This window comes from Biomphalaria glabrata, chromosome 3 (genome assembly GCF_947242115.1).
Source record: "Biomphalaria glabrata chromosome 3, xgBioGlab47.1, whole genome shotgun sequence".
Lineage (NCBI taxonomy): Eukaryota > Metazoa > Mollusca > Gastropoda > Planorbidae > Biomphalaria > Biomphalaria glabrata.
In genome coordinates this window covers 19,584,471-19,605,984 of record NC_074713.1, presented here as the reverse complement: position 1 = coordinate 19,605,984, position 21,514 = coordinate 19,584,471, and the positions used below count along the sequence as shown (strand labels likewise).

At 36.4% G+C, this 21,514-nt stretch overlaps 1 protein-coding gene and 1 pseudogene across 1 annotated transcript; both read right to left on the bottom strand.

Moving 5' to 3' along the window:
• Positions 1–1,609: 1,609 nt before the first annotated feature.
• LOC106069214 (endoglucanase A-like) lies at positions 1,610–11,851 on the bottom strand (annotated as a pseudogene).
• Positions 11,852–12,549: 698 nt separating this feature from the next.
• On the bottom strand, positions 12,550–19,521 carry LOC129925020 (endoglucanase A-like). Its single transcript, XM_056022883.1, has 5 exons — positions 19,379–19,521; positions 18,022–18,207; positions 14,141–14,261; positions 13,648–13,719; positions 12,550–12,716 (listed from the first exon to the last, which is right to left on the bottom strand). Exons 2-5 carry the CDS (start codon positions 18,202–18,204, stop codon positions 12,550–12,552), a joined length of 543 nt encoding a protein of 180 aa, XP_055878858.1. The 5' UTR covers positions 18,205–18,207; positions 19,379–19,521.
• Positions 19,522–21,514: the final 1,993 nt, after the last annotated feature.

The window sequence follows — 21,514 nt, the reverse complement described above, 5'->3', positions numbered from 1 at the left end:
TCATTTGTAAGCCTTTATGTACTAAAGCTACGTACTGAGACTAATCCTTTATAGCACGGTGCCACGTATCTGGCAGTGTTCAGGACCGTTTGCGTGTCTCCGTACAGAGCAAGACCCCCGCATGCACCAGTTCTGTTTCAAGACCCCCGCATGCACCAGTTCTGTTTCAAGACCCCCGCATGCACCAGTTCTGTTTCAAGACCCCCGCATGCACCAGTTCTGTTTCAAGACCCCCGCATGCACCAGTTCTGTTTCAAGACCCCCGCATGCACCAGTTCTGTTTCAAGACCCCCGCATGCACCAGTTCTGTTTCAAGACCCCCGCATGCACCAGTTCTGTTTCAAGACTCCCGCATGCACCAGTTCTGTTTCAAGACTAGTCATATCTTCAAATGTGCTTCTAAACACACTGCTTTTGTTCTGATTCCTGCCCCTAACATGACACAAACGAAGTCATAATAACTATTTGAAGCTTCTATATGTAATGTGTTTATGTTGTCCACTTGTCATTATGAGAGATACACAATTAGATAGAGCCATTGTTTGTGTAATACATGCCTAACGGCTGTCTGTGTCGGCTCTAATGAAGTTGTTGGTGAACGGATGTGGCGGGGTGTGGGAGGGGCTAGCTAGGGCATGTGACTATTGACCACTGGGGTGGTAATTTGCATACGAGCGAAATGACTCTGGACCAGAAGAATGTTTAGTGCGTTATCGCTAGGCGGTGTTGTCGTTTCCAGGGTCACTGGTTCGAACCTTGGTAGGCGCAGTCCCTTATTTTCGTCGCATTTAATACACTACTTTCTCTCATTAAAAAAACTTGGTCCCTGGTGCTGCTATTTATTTATGTTTAATATGTATAATGACTATCATTATTATTAATAAAATCAATAATTTCTATACATTGATGCAATACAAAATAAGTAATAAAACCAATTTTTAGAGTAATTTATATGAAATGAAAAAAAAAATATATTAATAATTATAAAATGTTTTTTTAAATAAAATCTAACTAGTACAAAATATACTTCCTTGCTGATTCAAATCACTACATTTTAAATCTTCCATCAAAATCTGCATGACGAGAAATCAGCTGATATTTCACCATTCATAGCCACCAACCAATCGCTAACCTCTTCTCACCGTCACCTTAGAAACACACACATACACACACTCCATAACATCGTTACGTTACAAATAAATACAACAATAAATGAAATAAAATACATAAATGAGTACATGTAAAAAAAATATATATATAAACGAAAAAGTCACTGAATCAAATATATTAATGCCACAGAAATAAAAACATCTTGGTTTTCACATTTATCCATCACATGATCATCTTTGTTTTTAAATCTATTACTCCATTGTACTTTTAAGCTTGTCTGACTAATTTCTTCAAAAGATGGTCCGTCGTCAAGGTACTAATATCAACACACATTCATAACAACGTGAAACATTCCAAGCATTTAAAACAGTTTGAAAGAAAGTTGTATCTGAATTTTTCTGAAACGATTGAAAAAATATACACCCATAATTTAAAAAAAAAGTAAAATTAAAAGTTTCAAAAGTCACACTATATTAAAATAAAGCAAGAAACAAACTTTAGTTTTATTGAATTTTTTTTATTTCCACCTGTTTAAAGAACTTCAATAAAACGAATATGTCAATAAAATGTTCAGATCTCTGTGAAGTTATATTGTTTAACCAACGCACATTTGACATGAACAATTGTCTGTAAGAGAAGTTCATCGTCTGCCAAAAACGCCTTCAGTTCCGATGTACGGACACTGAGCGTCATTCTTCTGTTCTGGATGTTCAGATTTCAACCACAGAGATTTCAGAGCTGATGGGCAGAAATAAAGATGAAAGAGTTAGTGTAGGCTGGACTTAACAATTCCATAAGATAGAGAGATTTGTCAAACTTATGAGATAGATCCATGATTAGAATGTGAGCATTTTTAATTTGGTTGCCAAGAGAAACTGAAGACAACGTCAACATACAGACAAGGAAAACATAGAAAATACTTTTTAAAAGCAAACCTTATATTAAGATTAATTGTATCAATTAGTTTGAATCAGGCTTTGCGATTTAATTTGTAATAAATCTAGACTTACAATACTAAATCTGTGCGATTATAAATATTTTGGACCAAATGTTTTTGTTTAACACTATTTCATGCTCTTCACTTTCTCATTGCGCTATGATCCTATCATTTGTTTGGACCAGTTGGGAAAAAGGAAAGCCGAAGGAGGAGTATCTTGGTGAAAGTTACTGTGATCGCTTTTTAAATGTCTTCAAAAAATGTACATCTTGAATTCGGCTCAGGGCGAAAGTCTCTTTAAGGGAATAAATTCAACTTATACTAAAACATCTGTCAAGTATGAGTTCTTTCCCTTGTTCAATACCAAACAAAATAATTAACTACCAACAGTTATTTTTTAAATTGATTTTTGTTTTGTCAGCAGTGCTCAAAATTTCAACTTGGTCCGAGATTGCGTGTGAGAGAAATAACGTGCACAAACTTTTTACCAGACAGACAGAGACAGACAAAAAGTGTAGGTTGATATATGCTTTGTAATAAGATTTAGAAACAAGCTCAAGAAATGTAACTCTGATTAACAAAACTAATAAAGGGAATTAATCAACATAATATCTCTGTGATGTTCCAAGATAATGATTGAGAAAGACATCGAAAAACAAAATGCATAATTAAAATAACGAACTCGGTTTCCAGAAAACACTTGACACGTACCTGCCACAGCAGTTTGGAATCCTGCGTTGTATTCTATGGAGACATCGTTGTTGACCTCATTGGTAAACTCGTCGAAGTAATCATCATTGACCCCGGGGCCCCCGACCAAAGCTCCGTACAGTATGTGCACGTTGGGCAATTTAGCAGCTAAGTGTTCAGGCGTGCATATGGCCGGATGGTTGGGGCACATACTGTAAGCAACAACAAAATCATAATGTCAGTTTTACACACAAGCACACACATAAATATTAGAATAAATGGTTCAGACGAGCTAGACAAAAACTACACATTGAAATAGAGTTCAAGGTATGTTGATTGTGTTTTAGATACATACATTAACTCTAATATACTAGTTCGTAGTCTAACAGTGTTATTCAAAGTTAAATTAAGTTTCGAACCTACCTCATCCTGTGATACGGTCTCAATGGGTAGTCATCACCAAACCCAACCACGTAGCTGAACCCTGTGTCTCCCAGAGCGTAATGCATTTGACACATGGCCCAGTGTCTGTATTCAGTGGTGTGGAGGCCAGCATCTGCTGCTATAAGGGCCAACATGGCCATATTGGCTAGAAAGGTAGTTCAGAAATATAAGCTCAATAAAACACTGACAAACTAATAAGATTTATAGAGAGTTTTTCAAACTGTGATTCTATTGAACATGATTGGACAATATTGTAAATTGTAAGTCCAGTCATTGAGATAACTTAATAGGACACTGAAAACTTTAAAACAAATCAGATTGTGTGCTAGTGCCTTAAATAGGGCTAGCCTTAGATTAATGGAGGCAATAGGCAAACTGAATTTGGTGGCCCCGAAATGAAATAGAAAAATACAAAATTAACAGGGAAAAAATACTACACAATTTATTTAAAAACTAAAAACAATAACATTAGAAACAAGTTTCACTACTTCTTCTCTGAAAATTTGTTTTTCTATGCGAGGCCCCCACCTATCGGAGGCCCTAGGCGGCTGCCTAGTTTGCCTATTTTACCTGCATGGCTGAGTGCACCTCTGTTGAAGGGATGAGCCAAGCCTTTAGGAGTGTACTGAACAGAACCTCCAGGGAACCAGTATTTAAACGTGTCTTCTACAGCAGTCTTGTATTTGTCTTCTTTAGTTAACTTGTATAACAATACCTGTGAACCATGAACATTGGATGACATGTACATCTATCTATAAGAAACAAAGTTATATGGATTTTAAATGTATGAATCTGAATCAAACTTTCTAAAAATTTGTTTACTAGTTTTTCCATGTCAAATAGTCGAGGATATAGGATATTGTATCTTATGTCGTGAACAAGGGGGTGAAATTTCTACTTCATTGATGCTACATTAGTACATTATCTCCAGTTACTTATTATATAGCAAGTCTTAATGAAGATAAGTAAATAGCACTGATATTGGAAATATGTTAGGAAAATCTATAATTACTGATACTATAGCAAGCAGGATTTCCCAAAATGACGAGTTATCAAAATAGACCAAATTTAATTTAAAGATGATTTTATTTTGAAAAATTATAGCGGTCAAATCAGAGTATTCCCAATGTGGCCAATTAGTTAGTATCCCCCCCCCAAAAAAAAAAATACTAACAACCATACATACATAAGCTGAAAAAATATAGACAATGAAGCATTTTCTGACATTACTATTCATTTGTTATCTTTATCTAGCATCAGTCGTAGAGATCTCTCTCTTAACATCTTTCATTATAGTCTCACTCAAACAGCTACAGATCATGTTGGCAAACATCTCAATTTTAGATTTTAACTTATTTTAAGAAAAAAAACACCTGATTAGCAGCAGTCTTGTTATCCCAGGACATGTCTGGAGCTGGAAGTGGGTCAAAGTGTTGTTCTGCTGCAGTCAGGTAAGTGTTGTCATTGGTTGCCTGGTACAGCCACAGAGAGCCCCAGCAGATCTCATCGTTAAAGCCGTGGGAGCTGGATGTTAGAGTAACATGAAAATAAACGAGCAGTCGAAAACATTCAATGAGAAGCATTTCAAGTCTAATAGACAGAAAGTGAAGAAGTTACTGAACATTCAGGAGTTTTTCAAAAGAGATTATGAACTTACTTTATTGTAGTATTGTTTTGGATTGCCATAGGTCTATGTATTAAAAGCTAAACCAAGGATTGTTACAGAAATATTGCCAAACATTGCTTAAGTTTTAATGAAGAAGCGCTCAGCTAAAGAAAACGAAGAAAGTAAGTTGTAGAAATAGCCTTTCATACTTATAAAAGTAATAATTTACAAGTAATAAAATTTTAAAAATCAATTCTTATTTTATATCTTAATAACTAAACAACTTATATTTTATTTGTAAATGAAAAAAAGAAAGTGGATCGAACCCACACCCACCCACACCCACCTCCCATCCATAAGTAAATTGAAAGCAAATAGTCGAAATTGAAAAAGAAATTCAAGTGAAGCAGTTACCTGTAATTGTGCGCCGCTGCGCTGATAGAGTCACTGTAAAGTCCATGATATTTGTTGCCGAATTCCCAAACTTGTTTTGCGTGCGTCAACAAAGTGGTCGAGTAAGAAGGATCTGATGCAATTAGGTGAAAAATGAGAAAATAGAAAGAATCACATTTTGCGATGCTAATTTCACATCCGAGGAAACACACACTTCCTTATCCATGTTTCACAGTACCCAGCCACATCTATATTCCACAATACCCAACCACATCCATATTCCACAGTACCCAACCACATCCATATTCCACAGTACCCAGCCACATCTATATTCAACAGTACCCAACCACATCCATATTCCACAGTACCCAACCACATTCATATTCAACAGTACCCAGCCACATTCATATTCCACAATACCCAGCCACATCCATATTCCACAATACCCAGCCACATCCATATTCCACAATACCCAGCCACATCCATATTCCACAATACCCAACCACATCCATATTCCACAATACCCAGCCACATCCATATTCAACAGTACCCAGCCACATCCATATTCCACAGCACCCAACCACATCCATATTCAACAGTACCCAGCCACATCCATATTCCACAGCACCCAACCACATCCATATTTCACAGTACCCAGCCACATCCATATTCCACAGCACCCAACCACATCCATATTTCACAGTACCCAGCCACATCCATATTCCACAGCACCCAACCACATCCATATTCCACAGCACCCAACCACATCCATATTCAACAGTACCCAGCCACATCCATATTCCACAGCACCCAACCACATCCATATTTCACAGTACCCAGCCACATCCATATTCCACAGCACCCAACCACATCCATATTCAACAGCACCCAACCACATCCATATTCCACAGCACCCAACCACATCCATATTCAACAGTACCCAACCACATCCGTATTTCAATGCACCCAACCACATTCATATTCCACAGTACCCAGCCACATCCATTTTCCACAGTACTAACCAAATTCGACGTTTTTACAAAGCTTCTATCAACTCACTCTGTCTGTCTGACTGCTATAAAGTTCGTACACGTTATTTCTCCCACATTCATTCTCGGATCAAGCTGAAATGTTGCATAATTATTTATTTTAACTGACAATAATAGGCGCATTAAGCACGAAATTGCGCTAAACAAAAACATTTAGTAAAAATATTTCCAATCGCACCCACTTATTATTGCTATTCTAGATCTATTACACTATGGACTCATTAACAATTGATACACTTACTCTAAATAAAATCCCTGTTTTGTTATACTTTACTTCTTTTAATTGCATGATAATTCTTAAGATACAACCTTTTAACAAAATAACTTCCATCTTTAGATGACAGTAATTCCCTTTTTTTTTGGGGAGGGGGGGGGGAGATGTCCTCTATCTGTTACTGTCTTTTTGGATGATTTTATTTTTGTTTACTTCTTCAGTTCAACAACTTTTCATTGTCTGCCCTCTTCTGATGACAGCAGTCTCTGGTTGAAAGCCATCTGTTGTAACGTTTTCTTTGTTTGTGGTGTCCAGCCTCTCTTAATATTTTTTTTATCAAATGTTTACAAAAGGTCCTTTTTAGCTGCTTGTGACTTTACAAAATAAAAACAAAATAAAAAAACAACAACAACTTTGCAATCATTAAAAAAAAGTTTACAAACTTTTGGTTTTGAAAGCAAGAGACCCGGCAGCAAATGCCGCAGCCGTTTCCATCGCTATGTCCGTGCCAGGGTGTGTTGCGTTTATCTTATATGGTGGACGTTGTCCCAACATAAATTCCGGATGGAGCCAGTTCCAGTAATCTTCTATATAATCACTGACCTGAATCATATATAACAATTGAATGAAATGCAATAAAAAGTAAAAAGGTTTGAGGAAATACTACTAGCAAATTTAAAGTCTGGAGTGCAAATTGTTAAATATCATTCATGACTGGAACACGCTGTGATTGGTAGACTTTGAAAGACTTTCATCTTTATTCAACTAAACTTGATGTTATTACCATAAAAATGAATATTTAAACAATGATACAAAATATCTTAGTGCGTTCCTCAAATTAAACAATATGCATATCTTTCCATTACGTAAACAATATTTGTCTAAATTCACAGTTTTTTTTTTAAATTTCGAAATAAATCTTTTTGCTACCGAACATCAACAAAAGTCTCTAGTAATAATATTCGATTGCTTTTTATAAAGTATAAAGAAAAAAGTAAATTTACAAAAATAAAAAAAAGCATTTTAAATACTTATAAATTTATTTTTACATTTGCCTTTTTTTTTTTGATGTTCTATTCTCTCACCTGAACCTAGAGCTCCTCAGGCTTGGTGTGACATTTGATCAGATAGTCCAGCGCCCACTTGATACTTTCTAAGACATGGTCCTCTTCTGCCGCTGATTGGTATGCGTCCTCATACAACAGATACCCCCAGGACAATATGGTGGCTGAGTAAGCCATGGGAAAGTTAAACTTGACGTGAGCATGCGCTATGGAGACGACAGAAGACAGAAAGTCAACAGTATAGCTTAACTATACAGAACGAATGAATACATACAAACTCAGGGCCAGATTTAAGTGTGGGGAGGCCCCGGGGTAAAATACTTATTTCTAAAGTAAAAGTGAAGTGGCCAGCATAACTATCAACTGTCTTTACTTTCCCTAACGATAGTCAGGTATCCATTAAAGTTGGGGTGACCTAACTCAGGGGCGACCTAAAAATCCAGAAATTCAAAATCCCAGTCTTCACCGAGATTTGAACCCGGGACTCTTGTTCAGAAGCCAAGCGATTTAATGCTCAGCCACCGCGCCTCCTGCAACTAGAGTAACTTAAAGTATATTTCCATAACAAGGTTGGTACCTGTGTTAGATGACGTTAGTATTTTTCTAAAGCGTTCATGTTTGCTCTGTTGACAATTCTAGCAGCAGTTCTCACTACAAGACACTTAAAGTACTGATCATGCTGCTGTTTCCAAGGAGGCAATGTCAATAGTGAATACTATTATTGAAATTTTGAGAACGTCTTTGAAGAATGTTTTCCGAAAACATTGCTAATTCCTTCCAAATTCTCACTAATCATAATAAAGAATTATAAAGATGGCAACTTATTGATTAACTATGATCAGTGCATGAGATTTGTCACTTGTGCATTATCTCGCCAATAAACAACGGTGTTATTCATTAATAGTCTTGATGATTTTTTTAAAAATTTACTTATACACTGTAATAATTTGAATTTAGACTTATACATTTATTAAGTACATTATCTCCTGTCATGATGTTAAAATGTAGGTTCCCCTTCAAGTGCCCAGGGGTCCCTAGCTACGCCACTGTTACGATGATCTCTGCATGAGAAAAAACAAGAACCTCTCCACTAAAACGTAAAGAGCCTAAGGTCCTATTTCAAGCTACTGACTGCTACAGAGTGCAATCATCATTTAAACACGGATTGAAAAAATTACAAGTAAAAGGTCATTGGTTTCTGCTATCTAGATGACACTGATTAGTTGTATTACCAAGGAAGTAACCTCCTGATAAGTCCTCTCCATTGTCTCCCTTGTCAGTCAGACACGAGTCATCTCTGTAAGGAATTCGTTTCGTGGCTGGAAGTTTGCCAGTTCTTTGAGCTTCATAAAACAGAATAGACTTGAACAGTACGTCGTTGTAGTTGTACTTGGATGTGTCACCTGGTCATTGAGTGAAATAACTACATAAATTATATAGCTTTAACCCATTCCTTCCTAACCTACTGATGTCAAGTAAAATCTATAAATAAAATTGATTTGAATCGATATATAGCAATGTTAGTAATGTATTTAAGTTGCGTTAAACAATAGTCTTTCATATCTCAAATGTATTAACTCTTTCTCTCCTAATTGACGATGTCAACGTTGATTAGCCCCCATTAAACTAAATTGATTTTTTAATTTATAAACTTTAGTTTGTGTTGTGTAAAAAGAGCATGCATTCTCTTTTAATTTGATGCCAAGATGAACACTTTCTGATAACAAACAAAAAAGTTATTTTATGTAAGTTTAATCAGAACAGGATAGTGAAATACTAATGAGCAAAATGAATAAAACTATCGGCACTAGGAAAATAATTACGGAGAGAAAGAGTTAAAACAAATAACTTCTAAATTTTAAGGACTCAGAATAACAAACTAAGAAAACAAAATTATTCCGCGGCAATGTAATACATACTTGTTGGTGCCGGATTGAATGACCAGTGATCTTCTCCCATGTTAGTCAGTGTGGCATGGCCGTGAGGTATGGAATGACCATGATAGTTGACGTCAAGGCTTGGAGAAGGCAGAGGACATAGTGTGTTAGTTAAATAGAAGAAATTCAAAAAAAAATAAATAAATCAAGCAGCTACACAACGTGACGAACTCAACTAACAATTTAGTCTCTCTAGCATCCTAACACAATTATGTCAGCTGAATGCACTAAGAGTCCAAATGAATGACATTTAGAAACCATTTCAACTTGTCGCAGAAAGTAGGAAGCTGAGTCAGCTGACATTCTTGTCATGTCCGTCCTCTCGTTTCTTAAAATAATTAATTTCAAGGGACATCACCCTGTTAATGTTATGATTAAAACTTACTATACGACTAAGGTATCGCCAGGTTTTATATGCGCAGTGTGTCCGAAACTGACCATTGTCCAGTGCTGTTTATCTTGAGGAATCTTCTCATAAACACAGGAACCGCTCTGTAAAAAATTGTTGTTACGCTATAAGTGAAATCTATTTTATGCCTATTGTGAATAAGATTTGACATCTTTATTTCTTTACAAATAAAAATATCTAATATTGCTTTTAAAAAAGAATAATTCTTTTCGAAAATGTAATAATAATTATGTATTTTTTTTTTTTAACTTTTATTCGGTTGCTTAAAAATAAAATTTCTGTTGATGCAATTGTCGTAATGACATATCTATTTGATATTTTCAACAAGAATAAAAGAAAAACACATACATTTGTTTTTAACAAGCAAAAACTTTTTTTTTTTAACTTTATGTTTTCCTTTCCAATGAAATCTATTTTCCTCGTGATCACACCTCCTCAGCTACACACGCTCCAAGCAAAGTCTATCAAGCTTACTTGAATCAATTAGTTTGGATCAGTCAAGTCATTACATTTGTAATAGGTCTAGAACTCTAGACTAGCAATAAAAAAGCATTTATAAAAATAAAAAGGGAGGGGAAGGGAATTCGAACTCATGTTTCAAACTTTCTCAGGCTTCTCAAGCCTTCTAGTGGAGAGCCTATGAACATGGAAGATTGTATAGCTATCTATCTTTTCTATAGTCTCGTCCTATTTCTCATTTTGTGTTCACTAAGACTCACTAAGACGACGACCTATATAGGGGGACGAATTCAGCTTAAACCACCACTTCAGTCAAGTACAAATTATTTCCCTTGTTTGAAATACCCAACACAATAATAAACTACCAATAATTAATTAACTAATGTTGTTGTTTTTTTAAATTGATTCGTGTGTTGTCAGGTAAAAGAAATAATTTTGCAAAATTTTAGATTGATCCGAGATTGGGCTTGGGAGAAATAGCGTGTACAAACTTTTGACCAGACAGACAGAGAGAGTTGATATAAGCTTTGTAAAAATATCACGTGATACCGAGGTAGGTTCAGAATGTTATTTCACGTCAAAAAAACGTAGCCACATTGCCCAGCCAGTAGTTCTACTTACAGTGATAGTATTAACCGGACCATCGAAACTGACATTCATAATCCAGCCCAGGAATTCCTCTAGGACAGGAAACTCAAATTTGACGAAAACGGTGTCCGTGAAATCTTGGATAAACTGCATGTCTGCTTGATAGACTTTGCTTGGAGCGTGTGTAGCTGAGGAGGTGTGATCACGAGGAGAATAGATTTCATTGGAAAGGAAAACATAAAGTTAAAAAAAAAAAAGTTTTTGCTTGTTAAAAACAAATGTAAACCCAGAGTGGTCGCTAGAAAAGCAGAAAATTTGAGGGTCAGATGAAGGAGATAATGAATAAGATACGTACTTACTCAAGTCTAGTTTGATCTTGAACATAGTGTAAATATTGTAACACAGCTTCAGAATCGTTGACGTGACGTAAACATAGACATAGTGATGAGTTGTAAACGATCTTGTGATGAGCCTGAAGCGGTATCTCATGAGTTATCCTTAAAAATGCTACACGAGCTTAGATTTCTAGGTTAAGACGCTACACTGAAGTGCACGGATGCCGTTTTGAGCATCTATGAGTGTAATATAACAAATCTTTTGAAAATTGTGTAAAGGTTAGTCTTTGTAAAAAGCAATAGCTGTTTGACAAATTTTCCGCTTTTCTAGCGACCAACCTAATTGTGTAGCTTTACCTTGTTGTGCTAATAGAGGACTATGTCCCCAGACAGCATTAGCACCAGACAATTTACTTACTTTTAGGCGGATGTGTCGTAGAATGAGTATCACCAGGCAGGGCTGGAATTATTGAATGAATAACAATAAATTATAGAATATTTTACTTTATCATACTGTGTGACTCTAGACAAACATCAAGTTCAATGTGATACAATCTAAGGAGATAAAAAGGTGTACAAAGAAATGAATCGTTACCAAAACTTACTTGATTGTGTTGTTTCCCCTGAAAAATATTAATACATGAAAAACGTGTTAGAGAAATTAATTTGAATGCATTCATAATTATACTTTGATCTAATCTAGACTAAATGTTCACTGCACAATGTCCAGTCATTTGTTTTGTTTTATGTGTTTCAAATGTTCTTTCACATTCTGAAGACAATTACATCATAGCCTAAATTTCCTACGGGAAAACCCGGAGATGGCCGGGGACAGTATTCAAACTCAGACAATCGAGATCAAAAGAAAAAAAAGGCTTATCTAAGGGGTAGAACTCTGCACTTACAACTATATTACCCAAGAATGTAGAGGTTATTTCCCTTTTTCGGTATCAAAAAAAAATTGATTGACTAAGTAGTTAATTTTATAATTGATTCTTGTTTTGCTAGGTTAAATAAATAATTGTTTAAAGTTTCCACTTGATCCGAAAATGGGTGTGTGAGAAATTATGTGTTCACCAATAACCCTTTCCAACTGGTCCAGACAAGGAATAGGATCATAGAGTATTGAGAAAGCTAGCATGAAATTACGCTCAACAAAAACAGTTGGTAAAAATTATTCTAATGCACAGATTTATTGTTATTGGTCAAGATCTATTTCAAAGTTTAAGTACATGATTGACCCAAACTAATTGATACAACTACACTTATTACAAGCTTTATTTTTTTTTTAAAGTTTATTTTGTATTCTACTTGTTACACGTATGACTGGTCAGTTAGTGACTTTGAGGTGGGGAAAAATGTGTTCAACTTACCAGACGGCGTTGGTGTAGCTGAACTTGTGGAAGATGAAGACAATGTCGAGTGTGTTGTTGTTGAAGTTGTGGTTGAGGTCGTGGATGTTGTAGTCGACGTGGACGTCGCTAAGAGTAAGGACACAGTCGAAAAAAAAGAAAATATTTCTCTTCCTATGATAATGTGTGTGTAATTTCATGAATATTCATAAAAGATTAAATAGTAGAATCTGTTTTTATAGTTTGTAATTGGTTAAAAGTTCATTATAGTTTGACCATGACTTTTAATGAGATTCTTTTTCTTTGTTATTGTCGCACAAGTTGAGTCGAATTACTTGTCTCTCTAAACCAATGGGATCTCTAGGCCCAACGGATCTCTTGACCCATGAGATCTCCATTCTAACGGTTTGTTGGAACTACTATTCTTTCTGGGATGGAATTTTAACTCCCTATTACCTATGGCTCGTATCCCCAAAAAAGTCAGGTTTGGGGCGAGGCCGAATGCCAAGCAGACCGGGGAAACTTCAACATATTCCTTCTCTGATCCACAACAGCCGTGCCTGTGTCCTCCATTGGTGTGTGGATAGTGTGTGTGACATGGTTGTTTAGATAACACCTTGAACTGAACCATAATAGATAAGAGAAAGTGTTTGCTTGATGTATGTGTGTGACATGGCTATATCTGCCCTAATTTTAAAAAAAAATGAAATTAATGAATTCTAAAATATCCAAATAATGGCATCGCAAAAAGGTGAAGGCAACGCCTGAGAAATTTAGACCTCTCGGTAATTCAGCAGATTTCGATACACATTTCTGAATTTGTATTAGTGTCCCAAAAGAATGAAATGCAGCGCTAGTTTCATTTACTAACGATTTTTTTCGTGTTCTAAGCTTAAAGATAATTTCCTTACAGTATAAACTCTAAACAATTGAAGACCGTTGTCTTGCTCTGTTCATCAGATGACAGTACCAGACTTATTCTTGTCCGGCGATATACAAATTAAACGAAGGAAATAGAGATGTGAAACAAAACAAAAGAGAGACGACTCTCGAGTCCAACCTGTAATGGGGTTACCACTGACGTCACCAGCCTGGAGAGAAGCAGTCACAACAGGATGGATGTCTCCAGTTCCTAAAAATAAAAATAAAAAATTAAACAGATTCGATTTAAGTCTTATAAAAATCGTAAATTAAAAGAAAACAAGAAAAAAAAATAATGCTGACAAAAATAAGACAGCTAAACTCGTAGACTTATTGAATGGTTCAGTTGTACTCACACTAAACGTTAGTCACACATTTTCACATACTACCAAGGCACTAACCATTTATATATAAAATGTGTTTAAAACATTTAACGTCAAAATGTCCACTGCGGCAAAACGACAGCGCCAAGATGGCCACTGCGGCAAAACGACAGCGCCTGAACAGCCCTGTTTCAACTGAACACTTCAATTTGTATTATCGCACCTCCTCTCGAGTGTAGAGAACACAGATACTAACATATATTTAGTAGCCGAAATTCGTATAGGTGTCGAAATATAAAAGGCACCTACCGTGACCTTGAAAGTCAATGCACAGTCTGTCTCCGACGTGCTCATCTTTGTTCCAGGCCTTGTTATGTAAGACAAACACCTTACCCCCGTCCAGTGTCTGGACAATGTCCGCCGTGTACACCTGTTATAGACACCATTTAAAGAATGCGATGGCATCAATAATAACAAACACATACTTGAGGTTTCCGAAATGACAAACACATGCTTGAGGTGTCCGAAATGACAAACACATGCTTGAGGTGTCCGAAATGACAAACACATACTTAAGGTGTCCGAAACGACATTACATACTTAAGTTGTCAGTAATGAGAAATACATATTTGAGGTGTCCGGAATGACAAACACATACTTGAGGTGTCAGTAATGACAAACACATACTTGAGTCGTCAGTAATGACAAACACATACTTGAGGTGTTAATAATGACAAACACATACTTGAGGTGCCAGTAATGACAAACACATACTTGAGATGTCAGTAATGACAAACACATACTTGAGGTGTCAGTAATGACAAACACATACTTGAGATGTCAGTAATGACAAACACATACTTGAGGTTTCCGTAATGACAAACACATACTTGAGGTGTCCGAAATGACAAACACATACTTGAGGTGTCCGAAATGACAAACACATACTTAAGGTGTCAGTAATGACAAACACATACTTGAGGTGTCCGAAATGACAAACACATACTTAAGGTGACAGTAATGACAAACACATGCTTGAGTTGCCCGTAATAACAAACATACTTGAGGTGTCAGTAATGACAAACACATGCTTGAGTTGTCAGTAATGACAAACACATATTTGAGGTGTCAGTAATGACAAACCCATACTTGAGTCGTCAGTAATGACAAACACATACTTAAGGTGTCAGTAATGACAAACACATACTTGAGGTGTCATAAACGACAAACACATACTTAAGGTGTCAGTAATGAGAAACACATACTTGAGGTGTCCGAAATGACAAACACATACTTAAGGTGACAGTAATGACAAACACATGCTTGAGTTGCCCGTAATAACAAACACATACTTGAAATGTCAGTAATGACAAACACATACTTAAGGTGTCAGAAAAAACAAACACATACTTGATGTGTCCGAAATGACAAACACATACTTGAGGTGCGCGTAATGACAAACACATACTTTAGGTGTCCGAAATGACAAACACATACTTGAGGTTTCAGTAATGACAAACACATACTTGAGGTGTCAGTAATGACAAACACATACTTGAAATGTCAGTAATGACAAACACATACTTAAGGTGTCAGAAAAAACAAACACATACTTGATGTGTCCGAAATGACAAACACATACTTGAGGTGCGCGTAATGACAAACACATACTTTAGGTGTCCGAAATGACAAACACATACTTGAGGTTTCAGTAATGACAAACACATACTTGAGGTGTCCGAAATGACAAACACATACTTGAGGTGCCCGTAATAACAAACACATACTTGAGGTGTCAGTAATGACAAACACATACTTGAGGTTTCAGTAATGACAAACACATACTTGAGGTGTCAGTAATGCCAAACAAATACTTGAGGCGTCCGAAATGACAAACACATGCTTGGGGTGTCATTAGTGACAAACACATGCTTGAGGTGCCCGTAATGACAAACACATACTTGAGGTGTCAGTAATGACAAACACATACTTGAGGTTTCAGTAATGACAAACACATACTTGAGGTGTCAGTAATGACAAACACATACTTGAGGTGTTAATAATGACAAACACATACTTGAGGTGCCAGTAATGACAAACACATACTTGAGATGTCAGTAATGACAAACACATACTTGAGGTGTCAGTAATGACAAACACATACTTGAGATGTCAGTAATGACAAACACATACTTGAGGTTCCCGTAATGACAAACACATACTTGAGGTGTCCGAAATGACAAACACATACTTGAGGTGTCCGAAATGACAAACACATACTTAAGGTGTCAGTAATGACAAACACATACTTGAGGTGTCCGAAACGACAAACACATGCTTAAAGTGTCAGTAAGGACAAACACATACTTGAGGTGTCCGAAATGACAAACACATACTTAAGGTGACAGTAATGACAAACACATGCTTGAGTTGCCCGTAATAACAAACATACTTGAGGTGTCAGTAATGACAAACACATGCTTGAGTTGTCAGTAATGACAAACACATATTTGAGGTGTCAGTAATGACAAACCCATACTTGAGTCGTCAGTAATGACAAACACATACTTAAGGTGTCAGTAATGACAAACACATACTTGAGGTGTCCGAAATGACAAACACATACTTAAGGCGACAGTAATGACAAACACATGCTTGAGTTGCCCGTAATAACAAACACATACTTGAGGTGTCAGTAATGACAAACACATACTTAAGGTGTCAGAAAAAACAAACACATACTTGATGTGTCCGAAATGACAAACACATACTTGAGGTGCGCGTAATGACAAACACATACTTTAGGTGTCCGAAATGACAAACACATACTTGAGGTTTCAGTAATGACAAACACATACTTGAGGTGTCCGAAATGACAAACACATACTTGAGGTGCCCGTAATAACAAACACATACTTGAGGTGTCAGTAATGACAAACACATACTTGAGGTTTCAGTAATGACAAACACATACTTTAGGTGTCCGAAATGACAAACACATACTTGAGGCGCCCGTAATAACAAACACATGCTTGGGGTGTCATTAGTGACAAACACATGCTTGAGGTGCCCGTAATGACAAACACATACTTGAGGTGTCAGTAATGACAAACACATACTTGAGGTTTCAGTAATGACAAACACATACTTGAGGTTTCAGTAATGACAAACACATACTTGAGGTTTCAGTAATGACAAACACATACTTGAGGTTTCAGTAATGCCAAACAAATACTTGAGGCGTCCGAAATGACAAACACATACTTGAGGTGTCAGTAATGACAAACACATACTTGAGGTTTCAGTAATGACAAACACATACTTGAGGTTTCAGTAATGACAAACACATACTTGAGGTTTCAGTAATGACAAACACATACTTGAGGTTTCAGTAATGCCAAACAAATACTTGAGGCGTCCGAAATGACAAACACATGCTTGGGGTGTCATTAGTGACAAACACATACTTGAGGTTTCAGTAATGACAAACACATACTTGAGGTTTCAGTAATGACAAACAAATACTTGAGGCGTCCGAAATGACAAACACATACTTGAGGTGTCAGTAATGACAAACACATACTTGAGGTTTCAGTAATGACAAACACATACTTGAGGTTTCAGTAATGACAAACACATACTTGAGGTTTCAGTAATGACAAACACATACTTGAGGTTTCAGTAATGCCAAACAAATACTTGAGGCGTCCGAAATGACAAACACATGCTTGGGGTGTCATTAGTGACAAACACATGCTTGAGGTGCCCGTAATGACAAACACATGCTTGGGGTGTCATTAGTGACAAACACATGCTTGAGGTGCCCGTAATGACAAACACATACTTGAGGTGTCAGTAATGACAAACACATACTTGAGGTGTCAGTAATGCCAAACAAATACTTGAGGCGTCCGAAATGACAAACACATGCTTGGGGTGTCATTAGTGACAAACACATACTTGAGGTGCCCGTAATGACAAACACATACTTGAGGTGTCAGTAATGACAAAAACATACTTGAGATGTCAGTAATGACAAACACATACTTAAGGTGTCAGTAATGACAAACACATACTTGAGATGTCAGTAATGACAAACGCATACTTAAGGTGTCAGTAATGACAAACACATACTTGAGGTGTCCGAAATGACAAACACATACTTGAGGTGTCCGAAAGTAACCACTTACGTCAAGACTGTTGAGTGGCTGGTCAAAGGTCAGTGTGATAGTCCATGAGTGCATCTCTTCCGTGATGTCAAAGCAGCCTTGGCCCTGGAAACCACCATTCCAGTGGTTGGTAAGGGGGATAGTGATGTCACAATGACCACCGACGACAAACACGGACAGTGTCAACAGAAGCACTGTCCACATGGTCTGTGAAAAGTTAGAAAATAATGGAAATGTGACTAGACTATTGAACAAAGCTATTTAGTCTTAGTCTACATTCAATAGTCTTCTCAAGAGTTACTTATTTATTGAGGCTGTATAAGGAGCTGGAATCTTGTCTGTCTTTCTGTCTGTCTGGTAAAAAGTTTGCACACGTTATTTCTCTCACAACCATTTTCGGATCAAGTGGAAACTGCATATTTATTCATTTGCATAATCAAGCCATGATTAGTCAATTAATTACTGGTAATTAATTATTTTGTTTGATACCAAGGAAATTAATCCTTCAGTATTCACATATAAGGCTAAATATGTAGTTTTTTTTCCCCTAAGATAAGCTTTGCTGTTGTTTTAAAAAGGATTTTTTATTTTTAGTTTTGTTATATTGATATCAGCAGTGCAAGATTTATATCTAGGTTACCTAGACTACAGCTTAAGGCTACCACTTTATCAGGGTGGCCCTAAACAAATTTCCGAGTGAATTTGTTATGAATAATGATAATGATTTTAAATTAGAGAGGTACTTATTTTATTGTAAATATCAGTTTAAGCCTCTAGACTCTAGCTAACCGAAATCTTATTAGGGACTGATATATGATATGTGGACTAGTATTCCACGAAGGCTGAAGAGGTGTTCCACGAACTACTGGAATAATAAGATTTAACTAGTAGGCCAGTACGTGAACTATTTCATTTAGTGTACTGAGAATGTGCGAAGTGTTCCGTAACTAAAAAAAATGTTTTGGAAACAACGCTGTGGTGGGTACCAATAGTTAACAACTTTCGGATTTGGAAATAGCTCGATCCTCTGCTCAGAATTAAACGCTGCTCCAACCCCCAGCCCCCGACACCTACCAGTAAAGCTCCAGTTGAGCGTGCAGAGGTGTACAAGGATGAATCAATGCAAATAGTCTTTTTTTTTTTTTACTTTAGGAAAAATTGTTTGAGTTGCAGGACATGTTCTGTTCTTGTACCTCACCACCGTTATACAAGCACAATTCACTTCTTTATATATTTCAGGTCAAAGATGTCTATTCATAGCCGACCAAAGTTGTAGTACGCCATGCATTTTTATGCACACTTCGGCCATGAATAGGTGTTATTTAGAGCATCCTACCATTTAACACTATGCTCCTACTGAAGTAAAACCAAAACTAACCTGATATATGTGATCCAAACTTAGTCCGAAACACACTAGATGTATTTACTAAGTGACACATTGGACACACACATCGGATTGTCTTATCTCTAGAGATTTGATAGTGAACAACCCAAATGTAGGATTGATTCAATCTACCGAGTCTCTCACTCTAGAAATAGTTAGATCATGTAAGTGATGTCACAAGAAGTAGGATAATACTATTGTCTGTAAACTGTATACTTACTGTCATTACACACCGGCTACGCCCGTTGATTTGTTCCCAGGCTTTACATTGTTTATTATTGACTTGAATATCCCTTTTTTTTGACCTTCCAACTATTCAACTAATATACTTTTTTAGCCTGTGAATTTTTTTATTCTTTTTTTTCACCCTGCGTACAGTAAGTTTCTGAAACAATCTTCACATTTGATTAGGAACGCCCTCTCCAGAGCTATATCGTGAAGGAATTGAGTGGTGGCTTCACTAGGATGGCGGTGAGGGTGTAGGTGTGCAATTGTAGATATTAGGTTCAAAATTATTAGCGTATATGATGATTTTCCAAAAGGCGACATTTAAACAGAAATTCTATATCTAGAAAACATCTAAAGGCAGCAAATGTTATTCTTAAAGACACTAGAAATAGACAGTGCACGATTCATATGTTAGCAGTAAGATTGTCTCTGAATCCTGTAACAAAGCCTTCATCTTTTTCTTATCATCTGCATTGTATCCACATCAACGTGAAATGTGAAATTTTAAAAATTAAAAATAAGAACTACTCGAGATCGACAAGGGAACAGACGACTCTTTTAAAACGGCAAATTCGATTAAAAATGAAATCCTTCAAAAGCATCAATTTTGATAAGTTTTCAAGTTTGTATTCCAGAAAAGAAAAAAAAAATTAATTTACTTTAGGTTACAAAATTAAAATGTAGATAAATAATAAGCAGTTTAATCGACACTTGGTTCATAATTGTTCCAAAAAATCAAATAATGTAAGTAATTGTAAAGTATATGTATTATGAAGAGGGGGCGCACCGGGTGGCACGCACCTTAGAGACGCCACTGGGATCGAGTATTAGATATGGTTTTGGTCTTTTACATTTCAAGTACGCGTGCACCAGGCCGCATCGTCACACAAAATTCCAATGGAACTAAGTCTCTGCTGGTTCATTTTGCACAGTGGACAGGTGTAAGGGGGCGAATAGCATTGTGTTTATGAGGCATATGTGTTTAGGGGCAGTAGTTCGAGCACCACTGATACAAGGCAATGCTACTAATTGTTGTCCACTGTAGAAGTTCTGAGTTAAGATATTGGATTTCAATCTAATTTAATTTCAACTAAAAGTAAGACCAAGACTGCTTAATTGATTTGTGGATATTTGTTGTGATTACAAGGAATCTTTTCTCATGTAAAAACAACACAACAACAAAAACAACAACAACACAGCTGTAGACGTCTGCTGACGTTTTATTAAAAAGGAAGCCAAGGTGAAGGTTAAATAATGCCTGTTTCTTATCTTGTCCTCTAAATTGAACTGTCTTTCAATGTCAGAACGCAGGGGCGTCACCATCACGTTTTTGTTCAAAGATAAGCATTTCTCTCCGTGTATTACATCAACATTAAACTTGATTTTATCAACACCTCTGAGTCTATTGATTGATGATTTTATCAACACCTCTGAGTCTATTGGTTGATGATTTTATCAACACCTCTGAGTCTATTGATTGATGATTTTATCAACACCTCTGAGTCTATTGATTGATGATTTTATCAACAACTCTGAATCTTTTGATTGATGATTTTATCAACACCTCTGAGTCTATTGATTGATGATTTTATCAACACCTCTGAGTCTATTGGTTGATGATTTTATCAACACCTCTGATTCTTTTGATTGATGATTTTATCAACACCACTGATTCTATTGATTGATGATTTTATCAACACCTCTGAGTCTATTGATTGATGATTTTATCAACACCTCTGAGTCTATTGATTGATGATTTTATCAACACCTCTGAGTCTATTGATTGATGATTTTATCAACACCTCTGAGTCTATTGGTTGATGATTTTATCAACACCTCTGATTCTATTGATTGATGATTTTATCAACACCACTGATTCTATTGATTGATGATTTTATCAAC